Raw genomic sequence first — 27,643 nt, 5'->3', positions numbered from 1 at the left:
GCAACTGCAAACGCTAATTTTTAAAATAAAAATGCAGAAATATGTAAGGCAGCCAGTATTTAGAAGTCAAATGGAATTGTAACAGCGATATCACTCAGTAATGCGTAGTCTTGTGGTGATTTCCCCAAAGACAACGCGAAGATTTCAAGAATAACTTCGAAAGTTTGTATGGCAGTTTCTCTTGTCTTTTCGGTCATGCTGAATTCAAAGCCAATAACTCATGCCGTACATCACAAGTGAGAAAACGTTTTAGCCGAAAGGCGGGATTTTGGCTTTCAGATATTTTACCTGGCCAGAAAGACGCCAAAGCATTATTTATGAGAATTTTTTAATAAGCAGAAAAGTATATAATATGCATACTCAATGTCATTCCTTAGTGCGATAGATAATGTTAGTGAAAATTTTTTGTTTTAATTTTAAAAATTGTTGATGCGAATTAAAAATTATGTTATAACCAAATTTCCATTATAGCTATGCTGGCGGAATGCGGCCAGCGGACCGTAGTTTTTCACCCCTAGACGCACAATACTGAGTACGAAATGAATTTGGATTTCCTCATTTCGAATACTCAGATATTTAATTGAAGAAAACGTAAAACCCTGTTCATATCCGTGATGACCCAAACATAATCGAGTCCCACGTAGTTTTAATGATGTCCTGCTTACCGGAACACATTTCTGTACGTTCTGGCCCTGGTTGTACTGCACTTACGTACAGAGAGGCTGCTTCCACTCCACAGCCACGGAGTGAACTTCTGCAGCGTCTGTGTGTCGTGTTCTCTTTCCGTGTGAAAGTGTAAAATTGATCGAAACTTCACCGTTTCAGGATCCTAAAATGCTCGCATCTGAAATTTTCCGTGGCTTCCTCGTTAGCATTCGGTCTAGAAAACCGAGCTTAACGGCCGTGGGGATCTGTTGCGCTGACCACGTGACACCCCCTATCCGCTAAACTTAGCACTAACTTCGCCGACAAGCGGCGGTCGCTCGGTCGGTATAGTTCGCTTGCGGACTACAGGCCATGGAGTTTTCCTCTCTCCTTAGTTTTAAATTCAGCATCAGTGAGAACTCTGGTGGCATGATCTTCATGTCGAGTTTTATGATGAATCTACTATTAAGCTACGTTTGGACAAACTGTCGAACTGACCGTAAATTTTTCTTTAGACAGCTAAAAAGGGGTTTCATTATAAACTTACGAAGTTTTTTAATATGTGATTGCTTACATTCTGTTGCTCAAAATGGGATTTAAATTATGCTTGAATTAAAACTTGTTCGGAATGATGTCGGAATCAAAAGAAAGGTTCATGCTCTTCTTATATGACTGTGATTCCTCTACATTTAAGGTATCATATATGTATAGTTTTTGATGTTCTGATATACACGTGGCCCGTTTACTTTGCACATCGCAATTTCCGTGTACTTACCTTGAATATAACGACAATGTCAGAAACGTTTCCTTTGCTAGTAATAGAAGAAGCCTATCAAAATCTGAAGCTCGCAGAAATATGTATTATGAAATGGCAATGTTTCGTAATTCCAGATGTTCAAAATTGTGCCATCCTGCCATACACGTATAAATGAAATAAATACGAGATTACTGGAAGTTTCAGGAGGTAAAATACGTCACTTCATCACCCACTTTCTGTTCTTAACGCGAATACTGATAAATTTAAAAATAATTTCGTCATTTAGATCGTAGGCAGGCAGCTGTGTTTTGGCGTTAGTGTTCTTGTTTACTGTCGCTGAGACGAGAATAGTGTAGCCTGCTGCTTTTCCTTCCTGACTCTCACCCAAGTCGTTTAATTAACGTTGTATAAACAAAAACTTTGTGACGTTTTGTCTTCGCGTTTCAGTGGAATTTGAGCTTGCTTGATGATCTGACTCGCCTGCTAAACTGGGCGTGGTTCTGCTGATTCTTATACGGCTGCACATGTCGGGTTATGCCATTCTCTGATCGAGATCCTCTCTTGTCCTGTGACAGGCGCGACGTTTCATCATCAGCACCGCCGTCCCCAACGTCATCGAAGCGCCGCGAATCGCCCCCTGTGAGTGCACATGTGGGGACAACTCAAAGAGCGGGTCGTTACCTCTACAAGTAGCCGCATCGCCATCGGTGAAGTTGGAGGGACGGACAGTCTCTAGCTGAGCGCTTTGCCCAGCAGCTGCTGGTCCATGGTCGGCGAGTCTACTATGCGAATTGCTAACCTGAGGACCCTCATCGCGGTAAGTGAAACAGACCTGACCGCTGGATGCAGGCGGATCTCCTATGTACTGAATATTGCGCCCCTCAAGAATATCTGGAGGTGTCCAGTTGTGGCCTTTATGCAGACTTCAGTTCGTATGAGAATGTTGCGCGTCAGCGATCGCACCCATATGCAGATCATTTTCGTGTAAACGTTCATATTTGTCCAAACCAGTGCTTCCATAACTGAGGGAGTGATATAACAGGGTTTCGGGGTGTGGGTGTGGGAAGAGAGCGAGGCCACGTGAGGACATTAATATATATTTTTTTTAATTCGCTTAGTGGGGAGTGGAGTCCAGCTGGGTCTACTCGGCACGGCGGCCACTGATTGGCCAAAATATTTAAGATTAAATTTAGCTGAAACATTTGATTTCTTATCTGCATATGTTGATACTCTTCCGTAAACACCCATTATAGTTGTTAATCGAGATATTAAAAATACATGGAAACGGATTATATTTGAACATTTCCAGGCATAATTGATCGTGAAACTCTTTATTTTAAAATTCTGAATTCTTTCCCTTCATTTTTGTTGCTGTAATAATTACGAGTTAGTTGATCATGAACGGTTATATAAATTCCAGTGCAAAGGGAGCGGGGGTGGGGGTGGGGTAGAGGTTTGAAATTTTGGTGAAACCTACAAGTGGGGCGTTATAACAGGTATTGGTGGTACCATTAATCTGGTCCAGTCTGCTTGTACCGGTTCTCACGGTCTCTTCGCTTGTGGATTTTCTTATTTTTCCTTGAACCCTGAAGATGGGGGCGATACGTTCCTCCGAAACGTCGGTTAACACCGCATCTACACGGTGCCACATCCCAAAAGACTGCTTTCTTCAAAATTATTTCAGTTCGTGTAACAGCTTTTTACCACGGCAGAATAAGAATTTGCCAATAAATTTTATGTTGTAATTTCAATAACTGACAATACTGTTGAATGTTGAAACCAGAAAGGTACGTTATTTGCGAGGCCTTCTTGAAGTTCTTTGCCGCCCAATTTTGCTACGTAATTAGAACTGCAGCCTTCAAGTGCCGCTGTCGCTGCTGTGTGGAAGGAGCATAGCCTCCAGGATACACGAATAGGCGCGCTGTAACACGTGACACAGACTCAGTTTCCTGTCGTCTCGTACAAATGTATGTGATCCTGTAACTAAGTTGACACTGCGTTATGTCTCACACTAACAGCATCTGGTCAGTCCCTAACAACATGAACACGAACCGAAGATTACCGATAGAATGACTTCGCAGATTTAGTCAGGCTTTGCTCGACTGTATACCATGAACTTATATAATTGGACTCTATCCAGTGTTGTTTCATATTCAAAAGTGCTTACGGATTTGGATTTAATTTGGTGGGGAGCCCCCACAGTAATATCTATGGAGCAAGTCTCTCATTGCTTTCCTCTCAACGACGGGTGCCTGCTGTTACAAGAAGCTCAAACTGTTTTGTTCACGTAAGTCACTTNATATCATCCCATCCTATCTCCCTAAGACCCATTTTAACATTATCCGCCACCTACGCGTATATATTCCCAGTGGTCTCTTTCCATCTGGCTTTCTCACCAATATCTTATATGCATTCCTCTTGTCCCCCATTCGTACTACATGCCCTGCCCACCTCATCCTCTTTGACTTTATCACTCTAATTATACTTGGAGAAGAGTACAAGTTATGAAGCTCCTCATTATGAAGTTTTCTCCAACCTCCTGTCACTTCATCTCTCTTCGGTCCACATATTATCCTCAAGACCCTGTTCTCAAACACCCTCAGTCTATGAAGAAAGTCGTCTTCTGGGTTTAGGCGCCGTGTATTCTTCGTTTTGGCCGACGTTTCGGAGGAACGTATCGCCTCCATCTTCAGAGCAGGTGAATGGCTTGGAATGCTGAGAGCAGTAGCTGTAGTGATAGGAAGTGAAAAGCGCTGAAGATGGAGGCGATACGTTCCTCCGAAACGTCGGCCAAAACGAAGAATACACGGCGCCTAAACCCAGAAGACGACTTTCTTCATAGACTGAGGGTGTTTGAGAACAGGGTCTTGAGGATAATATGTGGACCGAAGAGAGATGAAGTGACAGGAGGTTGGAGAAAACTTCATAATGAGGAGCTTCATAACTTGTACTCTTCTCCAAGTATAATTAGAGTGATAAAGTCAAAGAGGATGAGGTGGGCAGGGCATGTAGTACGAATGGGGGACAAGAGGAATGCATATAAGATATTGGTGAGAAAGCCAGATGGAAAGAGACCACTGGGAATATATACGCGTAGGTGGCGGATAATGTTAAAATGGGTCTTAGGGAGATAGGATGGGATGATATGGATTGGATAGATCTGGCTCAGGATAGGGACCAGTGGAGGGCTGTTGTGAACACGGTAATAAACCTTCGGGTTCCATAAAATGCTGAGAAATTCTTGAGTAGCTGCAGAATTGGCGGCTCCTCCAGAAGGGCTCAGCTCCATGAGTGAGTGAGTAAGTAAGTAAGTAAGTAAGTAAGTCACTTTGTGAGGTGTTGGTAAGAAGTAAAAGGAAAACAGTACATTTACTGTAGCTTACTGGTCGAGTAAACCCACAGGACTTTGGCGCTAGATGAATAGGCTGGAAAAAACAGAACTCTTCTTTATGCCTGCCGTAAATGAATAAGCGTACCGTTGAGGAAAGAAAGAATGTGCTCCATGCGGAACCCGAATGAAAATGATCATACAAATCTTCGAGTCTCACACAAGACGTGATACGCCTGGCAGGAGACCCAGTTCCTTTGTAAAGCGATTTGAGGACTAGTCTAATGTGCGAAACTCTCTCCAAGGTTGAGGAACAATACCGAGCAAGTTTCCAAGACATCATTTCAGTGTCATGTAGCCTGTAATGTACAGAATAAATACAAATTTCAGTGGGGAATGCTTATTACCCTTCATTGCAATAGGCTATATGCATGTATGATTCTGAAATTTTCTGCAGAAATCGAGAGATCTACGCAAACCGCCCGATCCACCAGGATCATACGATCATCGTAATAGTTGTGTGTTTCTCTGCCTAATTGTTTCTGCCCATGGTGAACAAAAGTACATGGCGCTAGAACTTATTTCTTTTCATTTATTTTGTTTGTGACAATTTGTGAGAGAGGACATCTGATATCAAAAGCGATCAGCCATAGGCTTTACTGCATACTGCTTTATAAATTGTTAATACAGCGATCATGATTGGTCTGTTGTCGGTAGCGTAGTTGCTTGACGCACTACGCTACAAGCCTTAAACTCGTACGTTCGGTTCCCTACGAGGTGATTGGATTTTTCGGTTGACCTAATCCTTCCAGCCGCGCTATGGCCCTACTCAACCTCTAACAGGAGTGAGCACCAGGAATGTTCCTGGTGGAGTAAAGGTCGGCCGGCTCGTAAGGCTGACAGCCTCACCGCCGCCTGTTAGCTGACTGTCTACAAAATATGGGAGCCTCGACCTCTCACTACCCTATGGGCCTTCACGGCCTGTTATAGGGTACCTTTACCCGTCAGAGAAGATTCTTGTTCTTGTCTCGAGTCTTGAAGTGTTCCCAACCTACATATAGAGCTCAGTCGTTTCCGTACTTACCTAGTCCATGGACATTTATCTTACCGCCTCCTGTCCAAAAGCTTCAGATTGTAGTATACTAAATTTTAGACATAATTTTACGTGTGGTTTATATGGGTGTGAAACGTGGTCTCAGGCCCTAAGAACGCAGAGTGCGTTTGAAAGTTCTGGTGGTGATATTTTGGCCTACCAGAGCAAGAGAGAAAACGTAATGGGTAGACAGAATACAGTGCATAGCTGATGAGGAAATTGATAGTTTTAGTTTCAGGGTCATCAGACTGGGGTAGATGGGATGGACTTTACATGTAGAAAAAGGGAAAGGTAAAGCTATCCCTGTGCCGGTCACGGTAGCCGAGCGGTCTAAGACATGCACTGTCTTCGCCTGCTCGGAAGCCGGGATCGTGGGTTCGAATCCCACTCAGGGCATGGATGTTTGTGTGCGTTTTTCTGTGTTTGTATACAGGTAGAGGCCTTGCGACGAGCTGATCACTCGCCCAAGGAGTCCTACCGTATGTGTAAGATCTAGTAAACCGAAGTGAAACGGAGAGTTTCATGGAAGTAGGCCTAGGCCCAAATTGGGGCTGTAGCGCCACAGGAAAAAAAATAAAGCTCTCTCTGTACCAGGCCGTGAAGGCCCATAGGGTTGTGAGACGTTGAAGGTCCCACATTATCTAAACAATCGGCTCAAAGATGGCGGTAAGGTTGACAGCCTTACGCGCCGGCCGCGCTTTAGTCCCCAGAAAAATTATTTGATCAATTCCTGGTACTCATTTCTATTAGAGGCTGAGTCGACCCCAGGGCCATAGTGCGGCCGAAATGATTAGGTCAATTGAAAAAACCACACCTCATGTGGACTCGAACCCGCGACCTTCCGGCTTGTAGCATAGTGCCTCAACTAACTACGCTACCGCGTGCTCCCGGTGAATAAAATATGTTGGATTAAAATGTTAATTGACTAAAATCTTTGTAAGGACATAAACTATGGGACGCGAGGTACCACACATACCCAGGCTTAACCTCAAATTATAAATACTGATCTGTTACAGGTGGTTGTGAATAGCGCCTGTTAAAATGGATCACCAACGCCTTGGCGGGACCCCCCGCCGGGCGCGGCCCGCAATCACCACTTCGTCTGCGCATGTTGATTAATTGTATTTCTGATTTGCTTCGCTCTACTCAAGTGGAAACAGCACACACATTTGCAATGTCTAACTTACATAAATTGTTTGCATATTTATTCTTTTTGCGGAAGCTTCCACCACTAATTTATCTTACTTTTTGTGCTGTCATAAGAAGAGACTTGGTACAGTAATACGTTTCGTAGCCATTAATTATACCCCTCCATTCCTGATCGCCGTTGTCATATTAATGATTCTTGATTCTCCTCCACTGCTGCATGTTTATTCATGTTACAGTCACGTTTTCATGGCCTGTGACTCTTTCGTTTTGTATCGGTCACCCTGGCGCCTCAACTGCGTATAAAATTGCTCACCGATATTCAAACTGATGACTCAGTAAAATATGTAGTGTAATAGGTCAGTTACGAGGCGTGGGGATAAGCAGTGGGAGTGGCAGAACAATTTATGCTTGTCAGATTGTAACCATGGCCCTCGTTAACATTTTGAAAATCGAAATACTGCCTTCTAGTTGCACTTCTTCCTCAGATATTGTTAGGGTGATCAAATCAAGGAGCATGGAATTGGTAGGTACTTTAGTATGCGGGGAAGGCATAAGAATTTGGGTAAGAAAACCCGAAGGAAAGAGGCCACTTCGTAAACGTAACTGTAGATGGGAGAATGCCCCCAAAATAAATCTTAAGTGTGTGAGGGAATGGACTAGATTCATTTCTAAACCGGACATTCAGTCACCAAAACAATAATATTGTGACGTGCTGTCTGAAAGCCGGATTATAAGACGTCCATCACTAGTCAACGGCTAGCAATTCCTAGGCAGCGAAGCCTAGGAAATCGTTGCCCCGGAGATGAAAGTCTTAACAGTGGGTTTCCGCCGTTATTTGTAACGAAATGTATTCCCGCGGCAACAAGAGATTCGTTGCATAGCAGCGGGCGAAATTAACCCTTCGACAAGGTGTTCCCTATCCAGCCCGAGTGCATGATATATCATTCCAACTTTGGCAAGAGATCAGTAGAATTCAAATCCGACGAGAGCTAAGGACAGTTGAACTCCGAGCAGAGCAGAAGACGTTCCACCGAGATCAACGGTGCGAGAGTGTAAAACACGGAAGAGGAAACGTCCGAAGACGTTATAAGTGTGAATAATTGTATTTGTGAGCGCAAAAAGCGATTGTCCAGTAAATATTCGTTCAAATCCGAAACCCGCGTAAATTTTCTTATTGTGTTGCCTAGGAAACACGCAACAGTATGAACTCACGAGAACAAAACGAGTCGAAGGAAGAAAACGGAGATCTTAATATTCGAAATCAAATATGGGAGATGTATTTAAAACAGATTTGCATAACAAAAATACGATCCACGGGCCGACATATCGCGCAACTCCAAGATCTCACATGTCTTGAACAACATATTTTTCATATTACTGGTATATTAGATTATTAATTTTAATAGAGTAGTCGGGGCTACAACACATTGGGGCATGAAAATTGCACATTTCGTGTCAGGTGCGTTGGAGGGAGGGGACAGTAACAGTTTGCAAGACCGCAATCGAGTCACATTCTCTATATTAGTTTTCGTCAGTGGCGGCTTGTTTGTGTGCAGATTAACAAAGTCCTTTGAATATGAAGTCGTCACAGAAAACAGTTGCCAATAACCTTTCTAACATTTTTATAAGGCAAAAGGTTAAGTCCCTGTGCTTCACTGATTAAGAACCACTCTCTGAAGACTTAGGGGAGCACAGCAGTAGACTGAGGTGGGCTGTCTGTGTGATACCTCGGCCCCTTTACTCCCACGGACAGAGCCCCGGGTGCCCATTAGAAAGGAGGCTGCCTGGGCCTAGACGCTGTGAAGAAAAATCTCTCCCTTTCGGGATTCGAATCGTGACTTTCTAGCCCATATCTTGCCACTATACCGACTGAGCTAGCCGGCCGACGGATGTGCAGGCCTATTCAGTAATAATTTTGTTTAGTTCGCATAGTGGGGTGTGGAGTCCACCTGGGTCCACTCGGCACGGCGGCCACTGATTTGCCTATTGTACCTGCCCCGGGTGATTATGATGATGGAGGATTTGGTGGAATGAAGATTGGTAGGGGAAACCGAAGTATTCGCAGAAAACCTGCCCCAGGTCCACCACAAATCCCACTTGATCAGACCCGGGCTCGAACCCGGGCCGCCGCGGTGGGAAGCCAACGACTAACCTCTTGAGCTATGGCGCGGCCACGGGCCTATTCAGTAAATGCGATCTCATTGTGTATATCGTGCTCTTGGCGATTGCCTCTGTACGATACATATCCGTATGTGTGTACGTATGTATGTGCATGTGACATGACTGTTACTGGTACGGTCTGCTGTCTCGCTTGCATCCCACTTCTGCTGTTTTCTCGTTGACTTACTCTTCGACTCCGAAGATGATGGAAACGTTGTGTTGTATCCAGACTGCACGGCGTTTGCAAACTGTGAGAAAGAGCGAATTTACGGTGATTGTCACTTTCATTTTTGGACAAAGGCCGTTCCATAGCTCTGGCGGTTTTCCGCCGACTTTCCGCTGTGACGGCCGGGTTCGATCCCGGATCAGGTCATGTGGGATTTATGATGGACAAAGTGGCATTGGAGCAGATTTTCTCCAAGTACTTCGGTTTCCCCTGCCAATCCTCATTCCATGAAATACTCCATATATTCATCTATGATCCGAGACTGGTACAAGAGGCCAGTTAGTGGCCGACGTACCAAGTGAACTCAGTCTCACCCCACCCCACGAAATTAAAAGGAAATCGTTTTTTGGACTCTTTCGTGCCTCTAAAGTTTTCCGTCCGGTGTTAATTCAATACTTATTGTGGGTCATTTATCTGAATTTTATTCCTTTAGAGAATTTTTCTGTCTCTAATTTCATTCTGCAGGTCACGGTAGCCGATCGGTCTAAGGCATGTCCTGTCTTCGCTCGCTCTGAAGCCTGGATCGTGGGTTCGAATCCCACACGAGGCATGGATGTTTGGTGTGTGTGTGCGTTTATTCTGTGTTCGTGTTGTCCTGTGTTTAGGTAGAGGCTTTGCGACGAGCTGATCACCCGTCCAAGGAGTCCTACCGTTGTGGACCCTAGAGCCGGTCTGAATGCTGTCAGGATCTAATCCCCACCGTCCAACCTGTAACACATCGCCATACCCACTGAGCTATCCCGGCGTCCTGTATTATTCTGTACCGTTTAATTAATATTGTGACATATATACCGATTAGCAGGGAACGGCTCGGTAAACACATTCCCGCTTGAGCCAATGCGCACAAGAATAGGACGTCTGTTGATAGCCAACGAACCAGTAAACACGCCTCCTTAACAATAGAGGCTGTGTTTTCTGCGTGGTCAGTGCCAGAGTATTATAAATGGGCAAAGGAGGTCGTTTTAGAGTTAGTCGTTGTAAGAAGCTGAGAGAATTCAGTTGAAAAGGTGATTTGAGTAAGTTGTTGTCAATAATCTGCTCAAGTTCTGGAGATGGCAGCTTAAATTGATTGAGAAGAAATGATAAGAAAGGAATTAGGATGTGAAAAGGAAACTTCATGTGTGATTTGAAGTTAACAGTGAAACTGTTATAAATCCGTTGCCAGGACACGACTATTGAAGACAGAACCCTAGTGCGTTTGTAGCGGTGAACTGTAAAGTTGGTAAATCAGCGATAGTGCTGTATTAACTATAGTTCCGAGTTGCAGTAAATCCAATCATCCAATCCAAGACCCGTCTGTAAGTCACCTCTACACTTTTTTTTTTTTCGTTCAGTCGCTCCCACTTTGGACCATAGGGTTGATTTCTCAGATTCATTAATAATTTATTTACACCCGGAAGGGCTCCTTGGGCGAGTGATCAGCTCGCCGCAAGGTTTCTAGCTAAACAAGACAACACAAACACAGAATAGACTCATACACACCAAACATCCATGTCTTGACCCCTACACGTGACGGTATGATATTTCTTGTGTATGAACTTTTATATGCCCGAACCAGGCCCACTTCCAGTTTGTCTACTGAACTACGGGTCTGTAAACGGGTCCACGAGAAATTATGTTATTCTGGTTTAATTTAGCCGCTCGATCACGTGCCCCTGTGTATGATTACCTCGTTAAATTATTTGTTCGTATCCAGTTACCACACCCTGGTTCTGTCTGTCCGTATATCCAAGTTACGATTCCGTCTCTGACAGCAACAGTTTAGTATTCTCCATAAAATCTATCCGAACTCGTTTCGAATCGGAGCTCCTCCGCCTGTATCGCTCTGTTATCGAAACGACGTTACGAAGTTAGGCGAGTGTGAATGTTTCCGATAGTAATATCGCCAGAACAATACGGTTCCTTATGAGAGCCACAGGCGGGACTGACCTTGTTGTTTGCTGTGTGACTGAGAATACTAACAATTTCCATGCTACATAGCAGAGTAGGGATAGACGGGCTGCGGGTTGGTCGGTCGGGGTTCGGATCCTGGCAGGGGCAAGAATTTTCTCCTCACAACGGCTAGACCGACTCTGGATCCCGCTCAACCTCCCCTCCAATGGGTAACGGGGGCTATTTCCCCGGAGGTAAGGCGATCGAGGTGTATAGCTGACTACTCACCTCAATCAAGATTGGTGGAGCTATACCTCCACTCCCTTACATGTCTGCACGGAATAATGCTTAATTGAGTAGAGAGACAACTTTACCTTTTACCTTACCACGCCACATAGCAGAGTGGTAAGTTTTGATTCGTTATGTACAGAGAGGCCGGAAGTGACCTAAAGTTTGAACATGGAAGGGAGGCGGGCTACTCCTGAGTGCAACAGTGTATCATGGAACATATGGCTATCCAACAGGGTGCACGTGGGTGCATGCGACCCGCGAGATTACGTGTTTACTCTTTGTGCCTCTTTAAGAAGGTAAAGTTAAAGTTGTCCTTGGACTTAACTAATTAATCACTACGCCATGAAGGCGTATGCGGGAGTGGATATATAGATCCACATTTTCTTGACCTCGGCACTAATTGGAGGAGAGTGGTCAGCTTCACGCCCTGGCCGCTCTACCCCCGAAGATGGAGACCCTGGTACCCATTGGATAGGAGTCTGGGTGGACGCCAGAGCCGGTCTGGATGATTTGGAGAAGAGAAAATTCTTGACTCTCCCGGGACTCGAACTCCGACCCTTCAGTCGTCCAACCCGTAGCCAGTCGCTACCCCGGCTCTTCCGGCAAGTTGTGTTGAAAGAAAATATACTAAAAGTGGATACTTAATATTCTTATAATTTTTCAGTTGATTTCACACGTAGCCTAATTTATAAACAGACACGTGTACTTACTGCGGCTCCATAATTGTGTGCAGTATCTATACAGTCTAGCCAGCCCTTAGCTGCTGATATCTAAGCACCATCGACCTGTAACATTTAAATCAATATTTTTGAACATTATGGCTTCAGTTATTGATGTGTTTCTCATTATTGCAGGAAAAATACGAGTATTTATATCGGTATATGGGGAACAAGAAGTTCTGGGAAGAACTAGTCTCCTGTTCTCTTTTGATACTACACGGACCGCACAGAGAACGAAAAATTGTGGGGGGGGGATACACCGACAGCAAGGTGATCTCTTAAGCCTCATAACAAACATTGCGGGGATACACAGACACAGGGACAGCCAGACAGACAGATAGGTGATCTCATAAGTCTCCTTTTCTTTTTTCAAAATAAGGAAAGTAGGTCAAAATATTATTTTATGCGGCCAGCCCTCTGTAACTAAGTCACAATGCGGTCCCTCAGTGGTTTGTAGTTGGACAATCCTGACGTGGGCTGAGGACACGCTGAGTAGCGGCCGTACGCGCTCCTCCAGCACCCAGTCCGAGATCGCGAGAAATGCGTCCACTTAACACCCAGTGCATGTCATACAATATAAAGTAATGTCAAGTAAAGTAAAGCAAAGCTATCCCCGTAACAGACCGTCGAGGGCCATAGGGTTGTGAGATGTTGAGGGTCCCACATTTTCTCTAGACAGTCGCCTCACAGATGGCGGTAAGGTTGTCAGGCTTATGCGCCGGCCGCCTTTTTTTTTTCCATTGGCGCAACAGCCCTCATTTGGGCCTAGGCCTACCTCCATGAAACTCTCCGTTTCACTTCGGTTTTTTTACTAGATCTTAGACATTCGGTAGGACTCCTTGGGCGAGTGATCAGTTCGTCGCAAGGCCTCTACCTATAGACAAACACAAAAAAAAAAAACGCACACAAACATCCATGCCCTGAGTGGGATTCGAATCCACGATCCCGGCTTCCGAGCGAGCGAAGACAGTGCATGCCTTAGACCGCTCGGCTACCGTGACCGGCTCGGCCGCCCTTTACCCCCAAGAATATTCCTGGTACTCATTTCTGTTAGAGGCTGAGTCGTCCCTAGGGCCATAGTGCGGCTGGAAAGATTAGGTTAATTGAGAAAATCCACCTCATCGGGATTCGATCCCGCGACCTTCCGGCTTGTAACATAGTGCCTCAACCAACTACGCTGACGCGTGCCCCGCATGACATGTGTACGTAAGGTATGAGTGGGGCTTCTTATGTTGCTATTGCAGTGTGACTGACGGAACTAATGCCCGTGAGGACCGCAGCGACGCATCATTACGTACACTTTCTGCCAAATCTTGTACCTTAATATAAATTCGGATTGAGCAGGTCATGGTGCGTATCTAGAAATGTCACTGAAGCCAAGACAATGTTGATTTGTTTCTTTTGGTTGCGAAGGGATAGTTTACTAAGGGTCTGCCCCAACTGCGCGGACAGAACACTAGAAATCTTGTCTCCAAATACTGGGACTTGTAAGACAATTGGTGAAACAAGAAATGTTCCCCACAAGTGGATCATGCACCATGATAAGGCGACCTCGTACACAGCGCTTTCCGTCATGGAGTTTTTGACAAATCTATCATGGTCCTGAAACACCCCACTTACACAACTGATCACGGTCTATGTAATTTCAACTGGCCCCCTGCCACGATGAATCTTATCAACGGATCGCACATTGAAACCGTGGAAGAGGTTCAGAAGGTTAGGATAGTCACGGTAAATAACCTGCAGGAAAGTGGCTTTATAAGCGCTTTAGTAGTTTGGAATAACTCTGGAATCCATATATAGCTGTAGCTCTATACTTCATAGGAGATAGTTGCATTTCAGAATAAAATTTAATGTAGTGTTTCCTGTGGAGTAGTCTTGTTATTTAATTGCCATATCTCGTATATTCAGATAATTTTATTTTTAATTGTTGACCGGTTCACGGCTTTGCGCTTCCCGGCCACTGGTACATCACAGGCTGCGAGGCTACTGGAGTCATGCAGTGTAGTCTGACTCGCTACGTTCGCGAGTAATGACGATATGACAAGTCACGAGACAAGAAAATTTTTAATTTTTAATTTAAAAACTATAGCCAATAAATTAAAATACGACCACAGCCTATACACACTACGAGTAAATATACGGATCCTCACGAGCCGAAGCCTGGCGAGCAACTGAAGTAGTGTGGACGAAGATTTACCGGTACAAGTAAAAGCCAGACGAAATCTCTCGACTAGCACAAGCCTGGCGAGCAGGAGCACGAGTAATGTGGACGCACCTTTATGATGATTATGAAGCGAGGAAATATTTGAGGCCAATTATTGTGGTAGAGATATTTATCAACTCTTTCAGGCCCAGTTTTTCGGGTATAAAACATGATAGGAAAGAACGACGATTTTGTTTCGCACTCATTCTCTTTCCCTTCTTCATGTTCTCTCCTCCTACTGTCCTGAACCGGGATAGCTCAGTTGGTATAGCGACGGGCTGCGGGCCGGACGGTCGGTGTTTGATTCCTAGCAGGGGCAAGTTTTTTCTTTTCTCTGTATCGTCCAGATCGATTTTGGGGTCCACCCAGCTTCCTATCCAGTGTGTATCGGGGGCTCTCTTTCAGGGGGTAAAGCTGCCCGGGCGTGAAGCTGAGACTTCATTATTATTATTTTACTGCAATTGGGTTTTCACCCGGCGGCAATAACATAAGGGAACAATACAATACAGTATACAGTACAAATTCAGACATATAAAGTTATAAAAGGGCACGTGCTTGTGTTCGTTTCACTGCACTCGAACAAGGACACTTCACATTACTTCACTTTTTTCATTCAGCTCAGCCTGAGGCCTCTGTACTTGCAACAGCTTTCCTAACTTTCTTTCTAAAAGCGTTTAGTTTACAGGGGAAAGACGCTAGTATGCCTGCAGGTAAACTGTTCCAATCATTTATGGTCATATTTACAAAGGAATATTTGCCAACATCAGTTCTTTGTTTCCTGCTTCTAACTTTCCAAATATGATCGTCTCTATTCAGGTAGCATGGTTTAAGCAGGCTAACCCCTATCGCTTTCCAAGCTGGTCCCCTGGTGTACGCCTTGTAGAGGGCGCACAGACGGGCTATCAGTCGATGCTGTGCCAGAGTTTCCCAACCAGATTCATCTGTAGAACTGGCAAATTTAGCTGCTCTTCTTTGTACCCAATTTAAAGCGCTGACCTGCCATTCTCTGTATGGGTCCCAACATACCGAACCATGTTCAAGTTCGGTCTCACTAATGACGTATAAGCTAGACATCAAGAATGGTGGAGTTATACCTACACTCCCTCATATGTCTTCATAGCATAGTGCTTAATTAAGCATAGGGAAAACTACACCTTTTAATTTTTTGCTTATTTTAACATTCGCTGCAAGGAATGGACAAAACTTTGACCGAGCTTCGAAAGTGTTAAACTAATGAACTTGACTGAATACGGTGGTAAGAACCGGCTGTAGTGAGAATGATGAAACATCAGTTTCAAATAAGAATGCATGTTGATTTCTCTTACACGAGAAGGCTGTTTTAACCGTGAGCTCTAGAACAAGGGTTTCTCAAGCAGGAGTCCGCGAAGTCATTCCGTCAAATTAAGCTAGCTCGTCTCGAACAGTGCGTGCGGTACCGTTCGTCAGATATAATCAGTAAATTAGGTGATACAAAGATTATTTTGAATACAATGAACGAATTACTGATGGATGGCGTGAGAAGGGGTCAAGAAAAGAGGCGCCCCCTAACATCAACGCAAATGTTAAACCGTAGCTGGCCGTAATAACTTCACGTAGAAAAGGTAAACTGCAAAACAGTGTAAACAGTCAGAATGTATAGAATTTTCACTAACAGGTAGACCTGCGGCTTCAGCGGCCAGCGAGCTCTTACGTTGGCTGGAAAGTAAAACAAATTGTGTTCGTCCCTCAGACCGCCTCTGTGGTCTAGTGGTCAGAGGTCCGGGTTCGATTCACGGCGCTAACAAATTTTTCTGAAAAGTAGTGGGTCTGAAACGGGGTCCACTCAGCCTTGTGATAATAATTGAGGAGTTGTTTCAAGGAAATAGCGGCTCCGGTCTAGAAAACCGAAATTAACCGCCGTTGGGATTCGTTGCGCTGAACACGCGACACCCTCTATCCACTAAAGTTGGCACTCAAATTCGCTGACAAGTGGCGGTCGCTCAGTCGGTATAGTTCGATTGCGGACTAAAATCACGGAGTTTGTTTTTTTGTTCGTCCCTCAGCAAGTGTGTCGCTGTTATCAGCGGAGCACTTGGTGTTCAGCTGATACGTCGCCATTAAGTTCTTGACTCCGTTTCTAACATATCTTAATTGGCTTTAGTACAGGGCAGCAACACTATAGCTTCCTCGTTTGCAGTTTCATTGTGATGCTTTTTACTCATTATCTCCTCTTTCGTAATTGAGTTGCTATGCACACATTTATCGAGCAAATTGTCCTATCCGTGGTCTTCGGTTCATGGAAAGGATACCGATCTTTAATTACGAGAAGAGGACATAACGTTCGTTTATCATCCTTAAACGTTATAACGTCTTATTACGTGCAATTAAAGAGAAGACAGTAATGTAAACAAAATGTACGATGTGTCATAAATAATTCCATGGTCCATGTATATACCGTATTTACGCATGTATAGGCCGCGTGCGTGTATAGGCCGCAGCACAATTTTCAGACAGAAATTATAGAAAAAATAATTTTCTTGGAATATTATTTCAGGAGTAGAAATTATTCCGAAATTTGGCAACGTTTAACATTCCTAAGTTCGCAACTAGCGAAAATAATTCGAATATAAGCCGCACCCCAGTTTTCCTCTTGAATTTTTGGCAAAAAAGTGCGGCCTATACATGCGTAACTACGGTATAGCTTAACATTATATGTAATAGTAGAACAACACTAGGCAACAACTCGGTAAAACGTTCCCCCGCAAGCAATCGCGCTCAGCAGTAGGGCATCAATTGCTAGGCAACGGCGCGGTAAACCTCGTCAATAGTATAGACTGTGTCTTCTGCGTGGTCCGTTGCAGAGTTATTACAAGAAGTGTTCGACAGCATGCAAACGGATTTATAGCAGTCTCACTGTCACTCCGCATCACACATGAAGCCCTCCTCATTCAGCCTAGTTCCCTCCTTGCTGTTATTCTGCAGCTACCAACTCAATTCAGTTCCAAGCTCATATCCCGACAGGCTCGCGTCTCGAACTCGACTACGGTTCTGTAATGCTCTAGGTTTACCGCCAATCAGTTCGTCTTGGCGGCAGGCCCCTTGACTACTACTAGTACCACTACTACTACTACTGCCACCACCACCACCACCACCACTGTCACTGCCACGATTGGCGCTACTACTACTGCTGCTGCTACCACTACTGCTACTACTACTACTGCTGCATCTGCCGCCGCCACCACTGCCACCACCACTGTCACTGCCACGATTGGCGCTACTACTACTGCTGCTACTACCACCACCACCACTACTACTACTACTACTGGTACTACCACCACTACTACAACAACTGCTGCTGCCACCACTGCCACTAATACTACCACAACTATTTCTACTACTGCCACCACCACCACCACTACTACTACTACCGTCGCCACCACCGCCAGCGCCACGACCAGTACTACTACTGCTGCTGCTACCACAACCACTACTACTACCATCGCCACCGCCAGCGCCACGACCAGTACTACTACTGCTGCTGCTACCACAACCACTACTACTACCATCGCCACCGCCAGCGCCACGACCAGTACTACTACTACTACTACTACTACTACTACTACTACTACTGGTACTACCACCACTACTACAACTGCTGCTGCTACCACTGCCACTAATACTACCACAACTATTTCTACTACTGCCACCACCACCACCACTACTACTACTACCGTCGCCACCACCGCCAGCGCCACGACCAGTACTACTACTGCTGCTACCACAACCACTACTATTACTATTACCTTCATCACTTCCACTACTGTTTCTTCTACTACTGCTATATTTTCGAATGTTACTGCTGCTGACAACGGTTATATTCATAATGCAGTTTTAACATGTTTACAGTTGCAAGCAATACAGATTTCTGGCTCGGCCAGCCTTCGAATACATGACCATCTACGAGTAAGTCCAGCACAGTACACGGTGAGTGAAACTGCATCCTGTTTTGAGTGAGTGTGTGGCGGGTCGGCTATTCAGTTCCGCGCGAGATCGTAATTGTTGGACTGCATAGTCTACATTCACTTCGAAGCGCGAGGATTTGAACAAGCCTGCGAATCGTGTCCTTGTGTTCCCACTCGCACTACTATTACCTACGCAGTATTCTTATGTCTATTGTTTGCACACTCCGCGTAAGCCCGACCAGTACCAGCTTAACCCAGTACGAGTGCGTGGTGTGTATACATTAATAGCGAGAGTCTTCTAGTACTGTTTTCTGGAATGTGACACTTTGTAGCTCTGTAGATACTCACCGACGTTTCGGAGGAAAGTGCTGACTCTACAGCAGGGCATGAGAGTTGTAGTACACCTCGTCATATTCCAGAAGGGAGTGATGTTCATAGCTGTATATATATTGTTGCATCCTTTTGTGTAAATCACTGTAGATTTTTATTTTATTTTTATGTATTATTCTTAGTGGGGTGAGACTGAGTCCACTTGGTACTGCGGCCACTACTGGCCTGTTGTACCAGCCCCAGACGATAGATAATTATGATTGTGGAGGTTGGTGGAATGAAGATCGGCAGGAGAAACCGAAGTACTCGGAGAAAACCTGCCCCAGCGCCACTTTGTCCACCACCAATCCCACAAGACTAGACCCGAGCTGGAACCTGGGCCGCCGCTCTGGAAATCCATCGACTAACCGCTTGAGCTATGGCACGGCGATAATCTCTGTAGATACTATTTATTATAGTTCTAGCAGGTTGGGTTGCTGTCTAGGACGATATGTTTCAGCACATAAGCGCCATATGGAAAATTTGCGCAAAGTACATGATAGAATAATTGTAACTAAAAACCGAACCTGAAGATGCATACCTTAAGTGCGTACAGGCCAGCGCAGGATGAAGAGTAGGGTCTACAGGCTGTGGGCCCTTGTAGCATTCATTTCCGGCAAGCATTGCAACACTCATGTCAGTTGTAAGACAGTTTCAGAACCAGACGAACATTGAGATCTATGATCAACAGGTTTCAAATGTTTGAAATTAATTTGTTTACTTAACTGGTAATTTTTACAGCGTGGTTAATAAATAGACTCCCGATTTCAAATGTAATGTGTAGCAGTTTTTCCCTTCACTGTAATAAGTCACACAGAAGTAGGATACGTCATTACAAAACGACTTATGCTAAGTATATAAGTTATGTAGGTAGACAATTTTATTCAAAAAGGACAGTAGCATCAGTAGTAGAAATAGTATCTGAAACCCTAAATTCTAACTTTATGAATTCCAGTAACAACCGTACAAAAATTTGTATTTGAAAATAGTAAGAAGTAGCCTTGAATTTTGAACCATTTCGGGAAAGACAGGGATACTTTTATACTATTCCTTTAAATTGCTAAATATCATTTTAAATGCCCTTTATAGGTTGACTGTCCCGAACATTTTTATTCCCATCAAGGGAGCCTCAGACTGAAAGTGGTTTTGAATCACGGGTGTAAAGGATAAAGGACATCGAGGTCAAGTTCAGTTACCAGCCACGCCAAACCTTCTGTCCCAGTTGCGTGGCAACTCTGCTCTCTGAAGGCAGCCGCGACACTGTCTAGTCCGAAGGAATGTGTATCATTTTCTCTAAATTAACATATGTATAATTTTTAAAACGGGTTTGGCGCGACGTTTCCATGTCACGTGATATGGTGCCAGTAGTTAAAGAGACGTGGCAAGATTCCAATAGCTTTGTCGCGCGTGCCAGCCGACCACTTCGTATGCAGTCTCTCTCAACAGAAATGTGGCGTGACAGGCGACAAATCGCCTTCCGCTTCTTTTGCACATCGTCAGTCCCATACCCCAACCGCAGTTTTGTTCTTAACGCATCAGTACCAAAGCAGACGCTGAGATCATACACGTGAGATCTTGAATACTCATGGTGACGTTTTAAATTCTATTTCTTCTCCGTTCCAAAATAAAAGTTGTAGACGTATCCATGCTTTCCAGCCTGAGGTTCCAAGCTTAGCTGACGTAATATACTGAAGATGGTTCGAAATACCTGCTGTTGATTTGTTTTATCCGCCTTCGCATCTCAGTGTTAACTGTGTAAGAGTCGTATTATTGTTTGGCTTCATCCGGCCGCCTTTAGCGCATTCGCAACGAAAAGTTGCAAAATGCGCCTGTTAGCTTCGTCATGTTTGTCTGTAAACATGTTAAGGTCAGAGAATCGCTGTGTTTTTGTCTCCGTAAAGTTTTATATTGGGACGTGTAGCTAAAATGTATTGTTGTGCCCTGATAGGGGTCAGTGACTGTACTCACCCCCTATCGGACGTCCGTGGATATCTTTTAACCTTGAAAGGATTCTGACGATGGTGTATACTGTACTTCTTCTGGCTTATTTTGGACTTCATCCATCGTCTGATATGTAAAAGACAAAAGACCACGATGTTTCGGAGAGTGGATCTGTCTCCGTCTTCAGGTGGGTAGGGAAGGATAAATCCTACTCAGTTGGGCCCGTTAGAACTAGACTAGCTCTTTCGTAAAATTTTATCTTGGGACATGTAGTTAAAATGTATTATTGTGCCCTGATAGGGGTCATTGACTGTACTGACCCCCTATCGGACGTCCGTGGATATCTTTTAACCTTGAAAGGATTCTGACGATGGTGACTAGCTCGGGTGATTATGGTGATGGAGAATTTGGTGGAATGAAGATTGGCAGGGGAAACCGAAGTACTCGGAGAAAACCTGCCCCACAAATCCCACTTGACAAGACCCGGGGTCGAACCCGGGCCGCCGCGGTGCGAAGCCAGCGACTAAACGCTTGAGCTATGGCGCGGTCTTCTCCAAGTATAACTAGAACGATCAAGTGAAGGAGGATTAGGTGGGCAGGGCATGTAGAACGAATGGGCGAGAAGCGGAATGCATATAGGATATTGGTGGGAAAGCCAGAAGGAAAGATTCCACTGGGAAGACCAAGGCGTAGGTATGTGAACAATATTAAAATGGATCTTAGAGAGATAGGATGAGATGGTATGGATTTGATTGATCTGGCTCAGGATAGGGGCCAGTGAAGGGCTCTTTTGAACACGGTAATGAACCTTCGGGTTCCATAAAATGCTGGGAAGTTCTTGAGTAGCCTCACAATTGGCGGCTTTTCAAGAAGGGCTCATCCCCATGCGTGAGTGAGTGAGAGTGAATTTAGTGGTATTGCCCAGGACGGGTCGATCCATGTAGAATGATAAGTTATTTTTCATTATGAGTAATATGTTTATAGTCAAACACGCCAAAATCCTACCATGTGGGAACGCCTGCAGCGAAATACTAAAGCTTTGAAAATATAGGCCGAAACGGCGCATTCCCATGCTAATTCTACTAGGCACAAGATAACAAAAAATATATACTTTGAAGTATGTTAAACAGAACAGATACGTTATGAAATATTCGCCGTGTGTTCATACTGGGAACCACAGTTTTCGAGATAATCAGCTCTGTTGCTATATCTTTATGCTACAGCAACTCACGCTGCGCCCGTTTCTTTAGGGAGGAAATATATTATAATTTACAACATTTTGGAAGAAGCGAGGATCCTTGCCAGTTTGTTTCATCCCACCTCTAACGACATCTCTCGACGTTTAACAATCCTAACAAAGTTACGTGAAGAGATTGTTAATCCACTCTGATGTTTTGTTGGCACAGAACCGTTTTCACAATTTGTACCACAAGATCTGACATATGAAGAAGAACAAGTGTTTGCTCGTTTGTATATCGTCAGTGAGATTTGCAGGTTTTGACAGCAATTCATCACATACCTCTTTGTCAGGATTAGCATATTAAACTGAGTAATGTACCTAATTTGTATGTACAGCCAGTTGTGTGCCGTCACTTCAGTGTCGTGTGGTTTATGTACACAGAGATGTGCATACATCATTACATTGTGTTGGATAAGCCTTTTGCCAGACAAGGAAATCAAAACATAATCATTTACGGACTCGTTCTCATAAGGACCTTGCAACCGCAATTTGTACTGGGTATTTTGAAATGCTGCAGGATATTTTGATGGCAAGTATCGCTTTGTCTTGCTTAGGTAGACCGCACATCGGCATGCGTCAAGACATGTAACAGTCAAGACACGATGTCTGCGACATGACGCCAAGAAAGGAGCACAGTTGAAATGAATGAGATTATGAAATCCGCCGAACACCGGTCTGAGTTATGATGCTGACGAATCACGAATGAAGCAAGACTGCGTCTTTTGTCCTCATGTCCTGATGCTTGTCTTGACGCAGCTGGTGTGCGGCCGCCCCTCCATGACTTCAGACGTTGTTCATAGTTCTGTTCCAAGTAAGCTCACTGCCGTAGGAGTACTTGAGCAGCAGGAGTGATATGTACTTGAGACAAAAAAGCCTTACTCATTCACAAAAATCCATTACCTTTACGAGATTACTGATTTCTGAAATTGTTCTTTTTCTCAGTTCCACAGTGTCCATACAGCCTTCTAGCTAATGGGTACCGGGGCCCTTTTCCCCCTTAGGTAAACCGGCAGGGGAGTGAAGCTGACCACTCACCTCCATCTAATGCCGAGATCAAGAATTGTGAAGCTACAACTCCATTACCCCATACGTCATCATGGCGTATTGCTTAATTAATTAAGCACAGGGCGAACTTTACCCTTTGCAACTTTTGCTGCTGCTACTGCGCATGTCAAGTAAGACGAGCTTTGCTTATAGGGGCTTCGTTTGGAGATAAGTATAAAGCACTTATAAAAGCAAGAGAACGGTATCCGAGTTAGCAGTGAAGGTGAGAAGGTAACTTTTCCCTGTTTCTCACACGCCACTCCATGAAGACATATGGGGGCGTGGAGATATAGCCTCACACCTTCTTAACTTCTGCACAAGGTGCGAGAATATGCAGGCAATAATGTCAATGTGACAGTTGAGATGTATTTTGTATATATGTATTGTTGGTTTGTTCTTCATTTCCTGTTTAGTTGGGTTAAAATATTATAATTATAACATTAAAATAGCATCTATTTTTTTATTGCTAGTGGGGTGGGACTAAGTCCCTTGTACTGCGGCCACTTCTGGCCTGTTGTACCAGCCCCAGATGATAGGTGAGGGTGATTGTGGAGCAATTGGTGGAATGAAGAATGGCAGGGGAAACCGAAGTACTCGGAGAAAACCTGCCCCAGCGCCACTTTGTCCACCACAAATCCCACTTGATGAGACCCGGGATCGAACCCGGGCCGCCGCGGTGGGAAGCCAGCGACTAACCGCTTAAGCTATGGCGCGGCCAAAAATAGCATCTAAGTAGGTATATACTGGTGTCCTGTAGTCACCATACTTACATATTACTTGCCTGGCGCTTGCACCACCTGCTGTTGGATGTCTAGGAGCTCACCGCTTCCACCAGTCTCCCCCACACCCCCAGCTGAAGGGTGTACAAGTCTGTAGCTCATTTCGTCATGATTGGCTGAAGATTTGGAAGTATCGTGTCATACCGATGCACAGATCACAAGCAGTTTTTTTTCTAGTTGAACCTGTGATTTGTAATGTAGAACAGCCTACCCGGTTCTTATGGTTCATCTGGACATTGTATCGCAGTCGGGATATGAGCACTGGCCCCCTGCTAACGTCGGACGCGCCATAGTCTGCAATCAGCTCACGCGGATAGCGAGTTCTTTTCAAGGCACTTGCCACAACGCAAATACTGTATCATTTTAATTTGGAATGCAATGTTATGAGAGCGGTATTAGCGACTGCCTCTGTGGTCTAGTGGTCAGAGTTCCTGGCTACACATCCAGAGGTCCCGGGTTCGATCCCCGGCGCTGCCAGATTTTATGAGTAGTAGTGGGTCTGGAACGGGGTCCTCTCATCCTCGTGAGGATAATTGAGGAACTATTTCCAGGAAATAGCGGCTCCGGTCTAGAAAACCGAGATTAAAGGCCGTGGGGATCCGTTACGCTGACCACGCGACACCCCTCTATCCGCAAAAGCTGGCACTAACTTCGTCGACAAGCGCTCGGTCGGTATAGTTCTCTTGCGGACTGAAAGACCACCGAGGTTTTTTTTTCTTTTCTTTCTTTAGAGGTATTAGCTCCGACGTTTGAACTTCTGGTCATGCCATAATTGCTGGTTTCTCACCTCGGAGCCTCGGGTTCAGTCTTGGCTGACGTCACATGAAGTTCGTGATGGACGAAGTCCATGTTAACTCATAATGTCATGAAGAAAGCAGTCTTCTGGGATTTGGCACCGTGTATATGTGGTGTTAACCGACGTTCCTCCGAAACGTCGTTAACACCATATATACACGGTGCCAAATCCCAGATGACTGCTTTCTTCATAGTCACCGCCGTGAAAGCCTCAAATCTTTCATAATGTCATGTTCGTATGATGTCCCCAGCCAGGAATCGCAGGAGGCCTGTTGAGTCTCGTGCGCCAAGTCTCGTCACGTTGGCATTTACTGAGCGAGGAAATTAATCTTTATTCCGTTCTATACAAAATAAATTAGTCTTTCAAGATTTTCGTAAAGGTTTTAACATGGCACCAGACGTTTGTATGTAGAAGGCCATCGAGTGTTTATAGACAAGGCAAGAAATTCAGACGTCATGCTTCTCATGCTTCCCCCATTCATTCCGGAGGCACGCGGAACTCACATGGCGTGACAACAGTTTAGAATTCTTGCATATCATTTAGGATAATATGCTAATGTGGAACGCATACCTGTAATTCCATCGACCCCTAAAGGGGCCCCTACACGTTCAGTTTGTATTTCATAATAAAAGTGGCTCAGTTAATATTGCACAAACAGGTGAAGTTGTAATGGGGTTAACACTGTTCCAAAATGAGTTCTAGAAAATCATGCTTAGATATTGTTTTGGAACGGCACTGCATGAAACCACTCAGTTTGAAAAGCGACATGTATGTAGCCGTGAGAGTCTGTTGGAGGCAGAAGTAACTGAACCAGAAGATTATAAGCAGACTCCAAAGGGTTCTGGCGATGGTGTATGGCACTCAGAATTACTGGGGTTTTGGAATTCGGCCATCGTCCGGTATTCTAAAAATCCGAAGAAAAAAAAGACGTGGTTTTTCAAAAGATGCGATGGGCTTCAGGCAGCTGCACAGAACAATATGATTCATCGCGGAAGATACTGAAGCACTTAGCAGCGTGTTCGTGTTCTCCAGCGCGTCAGTACATGGCCGGCGCACTTCACGTGCATCTTAAATACGTACATGATGTTGGAAATTCTTCAAGACTTGTTAAGAGTCCCAAAATCGACAAATATTGATCTGTTCGTAAAACTTGGGTAATTGTAAGTTTCGTTTGGAATATTTCAGAAAGGGCCTTCCCTACAATGATGTGTGACCGTTAGTTTATCTCTGAAACATATTCCAAACGAATGGATATGTCGGTCTCTTTGTGACTTTGTTCTGGAAGTGTAGCGGGCATTCCTTATTAATCATGAATATATTATCATGAAATAACTCAGAGAGAATCACGAATCAAATCATGAAACAGCAATTAAAGAAACTGAATTACACCTATCGCCCGCTTTACCCTCTTTTTCTTCTTTAAGAGAATCTTGTGATAAAAGGGGCTCAGCTTTTAAACGAGTGTATCCGGTATTGACTACTATCGAGAGTATGCGTTTTGATGTATCGATCGTAATGAATTGCTTAATCCCTGCAGCAGGAACACAGCATGGCGGTGTCCGGCAATAAATCACAGAGCGATTTAGAAGCCAGTTATTACACGGGAGTGTTGGTTCGATACAGATCTGATAGATTTAAGCCTCAACAGCATAGTAATAGTGATGCCTCATTTTAAAACACGTGAATGGTAAGGCAAATGCGGTGGCTTTGGAGAACTCGTGCTGGTATTGCGCCAGACTGTTTGAATTCTTATGAAACTCACTTCGCCGCCTCATGCTGACCATAACCAAGAAGAAAAATCTTACTCCATGAAGCCAGGCATTGCCCAACCACTGAATGAACCCGCAGCACACAGTTGTCTCTACTGGGCTGGAATTGACACACAAATCGGAACGTCGGCTGTGTTTCTTTGCCTGTATTTATTCTAGAAACAATGTGAATACTGTGCACAAGGCTAACAGAACTCCGTGGCCTGTAGTCCGCAAGCGAACTATACTGACCAAGCGACCGCCGCTTGTCGGCAAATTAAGTGCCAAGTTTTGCGGATAGAGGGTGTCACGTGGTCAGCACAACGGATCCCCACGGCCGTTAATCTCGGTTTTCTAGATCGTAGCTGCTATTTCTTTGAAATAGGTCCTCAGTTATACTCACGAGGCTGAGTGGATCCCGTTCCAGAAGCTCCACTACTCAGAAAATCTGGAAGCGCCGGGAATCGAACCCGGGACCTCTGAATCTGTAGTCTGAAACAGACATTATATTAAAATCTGGACATCTTAATTGCCCCCGTCTTTGGTGTCACACCTTATCGTGGTGAGGGGGTTTGAGTATGCCAAGGACCCTGAGAGCTATACCAGCGGTAGCGTAGCTACTCGCAGGGCCTTCCTCGCTGGACAGGTCCCAAGGTAGGCATCAGACAAAGAGAGACACCAAAAACAAAAAACTGATGCCGGAAGGAGCGTCATCAGCAGCGACTTGAAGCACAGAGCAAATGATGCTCAAGATGGTTCAAGTTCGTATAGCAACAGGGGTGACCAGAGTGGTTTGAACGGCTGTTGTGGAAAGCAAATGGAAAAACTACCACATTATCACTTTTCCTGGAGTGTCTCTTTCCAAAAACAGAGACACCATTTATGCGAACCAGAATACGTAAGAAGATGCTGGATGACCTTGGGGACAGAAGAGGATATTCTCATTTGAAGGAGAAAGCTCTAGATCGCATCAAGTGGAGGAACTGTTTTGGAAGAGACTGTGAACCCGTCCTCTTGATAGATTACTGATGAATGAATGAATCTTAACTGCGTCTCTGACATTAAGGGAGTACCATAGACTGAGGGTGTTTGAGAACAGGGTGTTGAGAATGTAAGGACCGAAGAGAGATGAAGTGACAGGAGGTTGGAGAAAACTGCATAATGAGGAGCTTCACAACTTGTTCTCTTCTCCAAGTATAATTAGAATGATCAAGTCGAGGATGAGATGGGCAGGGCATGTAGCACGATGGGGGCGACGAATAATGCATGTAGGATGTTGGTGGGAAAGCCAGAAGGAAAGAGACAATTAGGGAAGACCAGGGCTTAGGTGGGTGGACAA

At 44.6% G+C, this 27,643-nt stretch overlaps 1 protein-coding gene across 7 annotated transcripts in view; it reads left to right on the top strand.

Annotated features, from left to right (window-relative positions):
- LOC111863863 overlaps window positions 1-27,643 on the top strand; it is a 381,779-nt gene that overhangs the window by 248,975 nt on the left and 105,161 nt on the right. For all 7 annotated transcript variants that reach the window (XM_033751230.1, XM_023850618.2, XM_023850619.2 and 4 more), the window contains one exon: window positions 1,978-2,219. In XM_033751230.1, the coding sequence (XP_033607121.1) occupies window positions 2,169-2,219 (51 nt within the window). In that variant the 5' untranslated portion in view covers window positions 1,978-2,168. The remainder of the gene's footprint in view (window positions 1-1,977; window positions 2,220-27,643) is intronic.

This window comes from Cryptotermes secundus, unplaced genomic scaffold (genome assembly GCF_002891405.2).
Source record: "Cryptotermes secundus unplaced genomic scaffold, Csec_1.0 scaffold46, whole genome shotgun sequence".
Classification (NCBI taxonomy): domain Eukaryota; kingdom Metazoa; phylum Arthropoda; class Insecta; order Blattodea; family Kalotermitidae; genus Cryptotermes; species Cryptotermes secundus.
The sequence above is the reverse complement of the archived record's forward strand: the minus strand, read 5'-3'. Positions and strand labels throughout refer to the sequence as shown.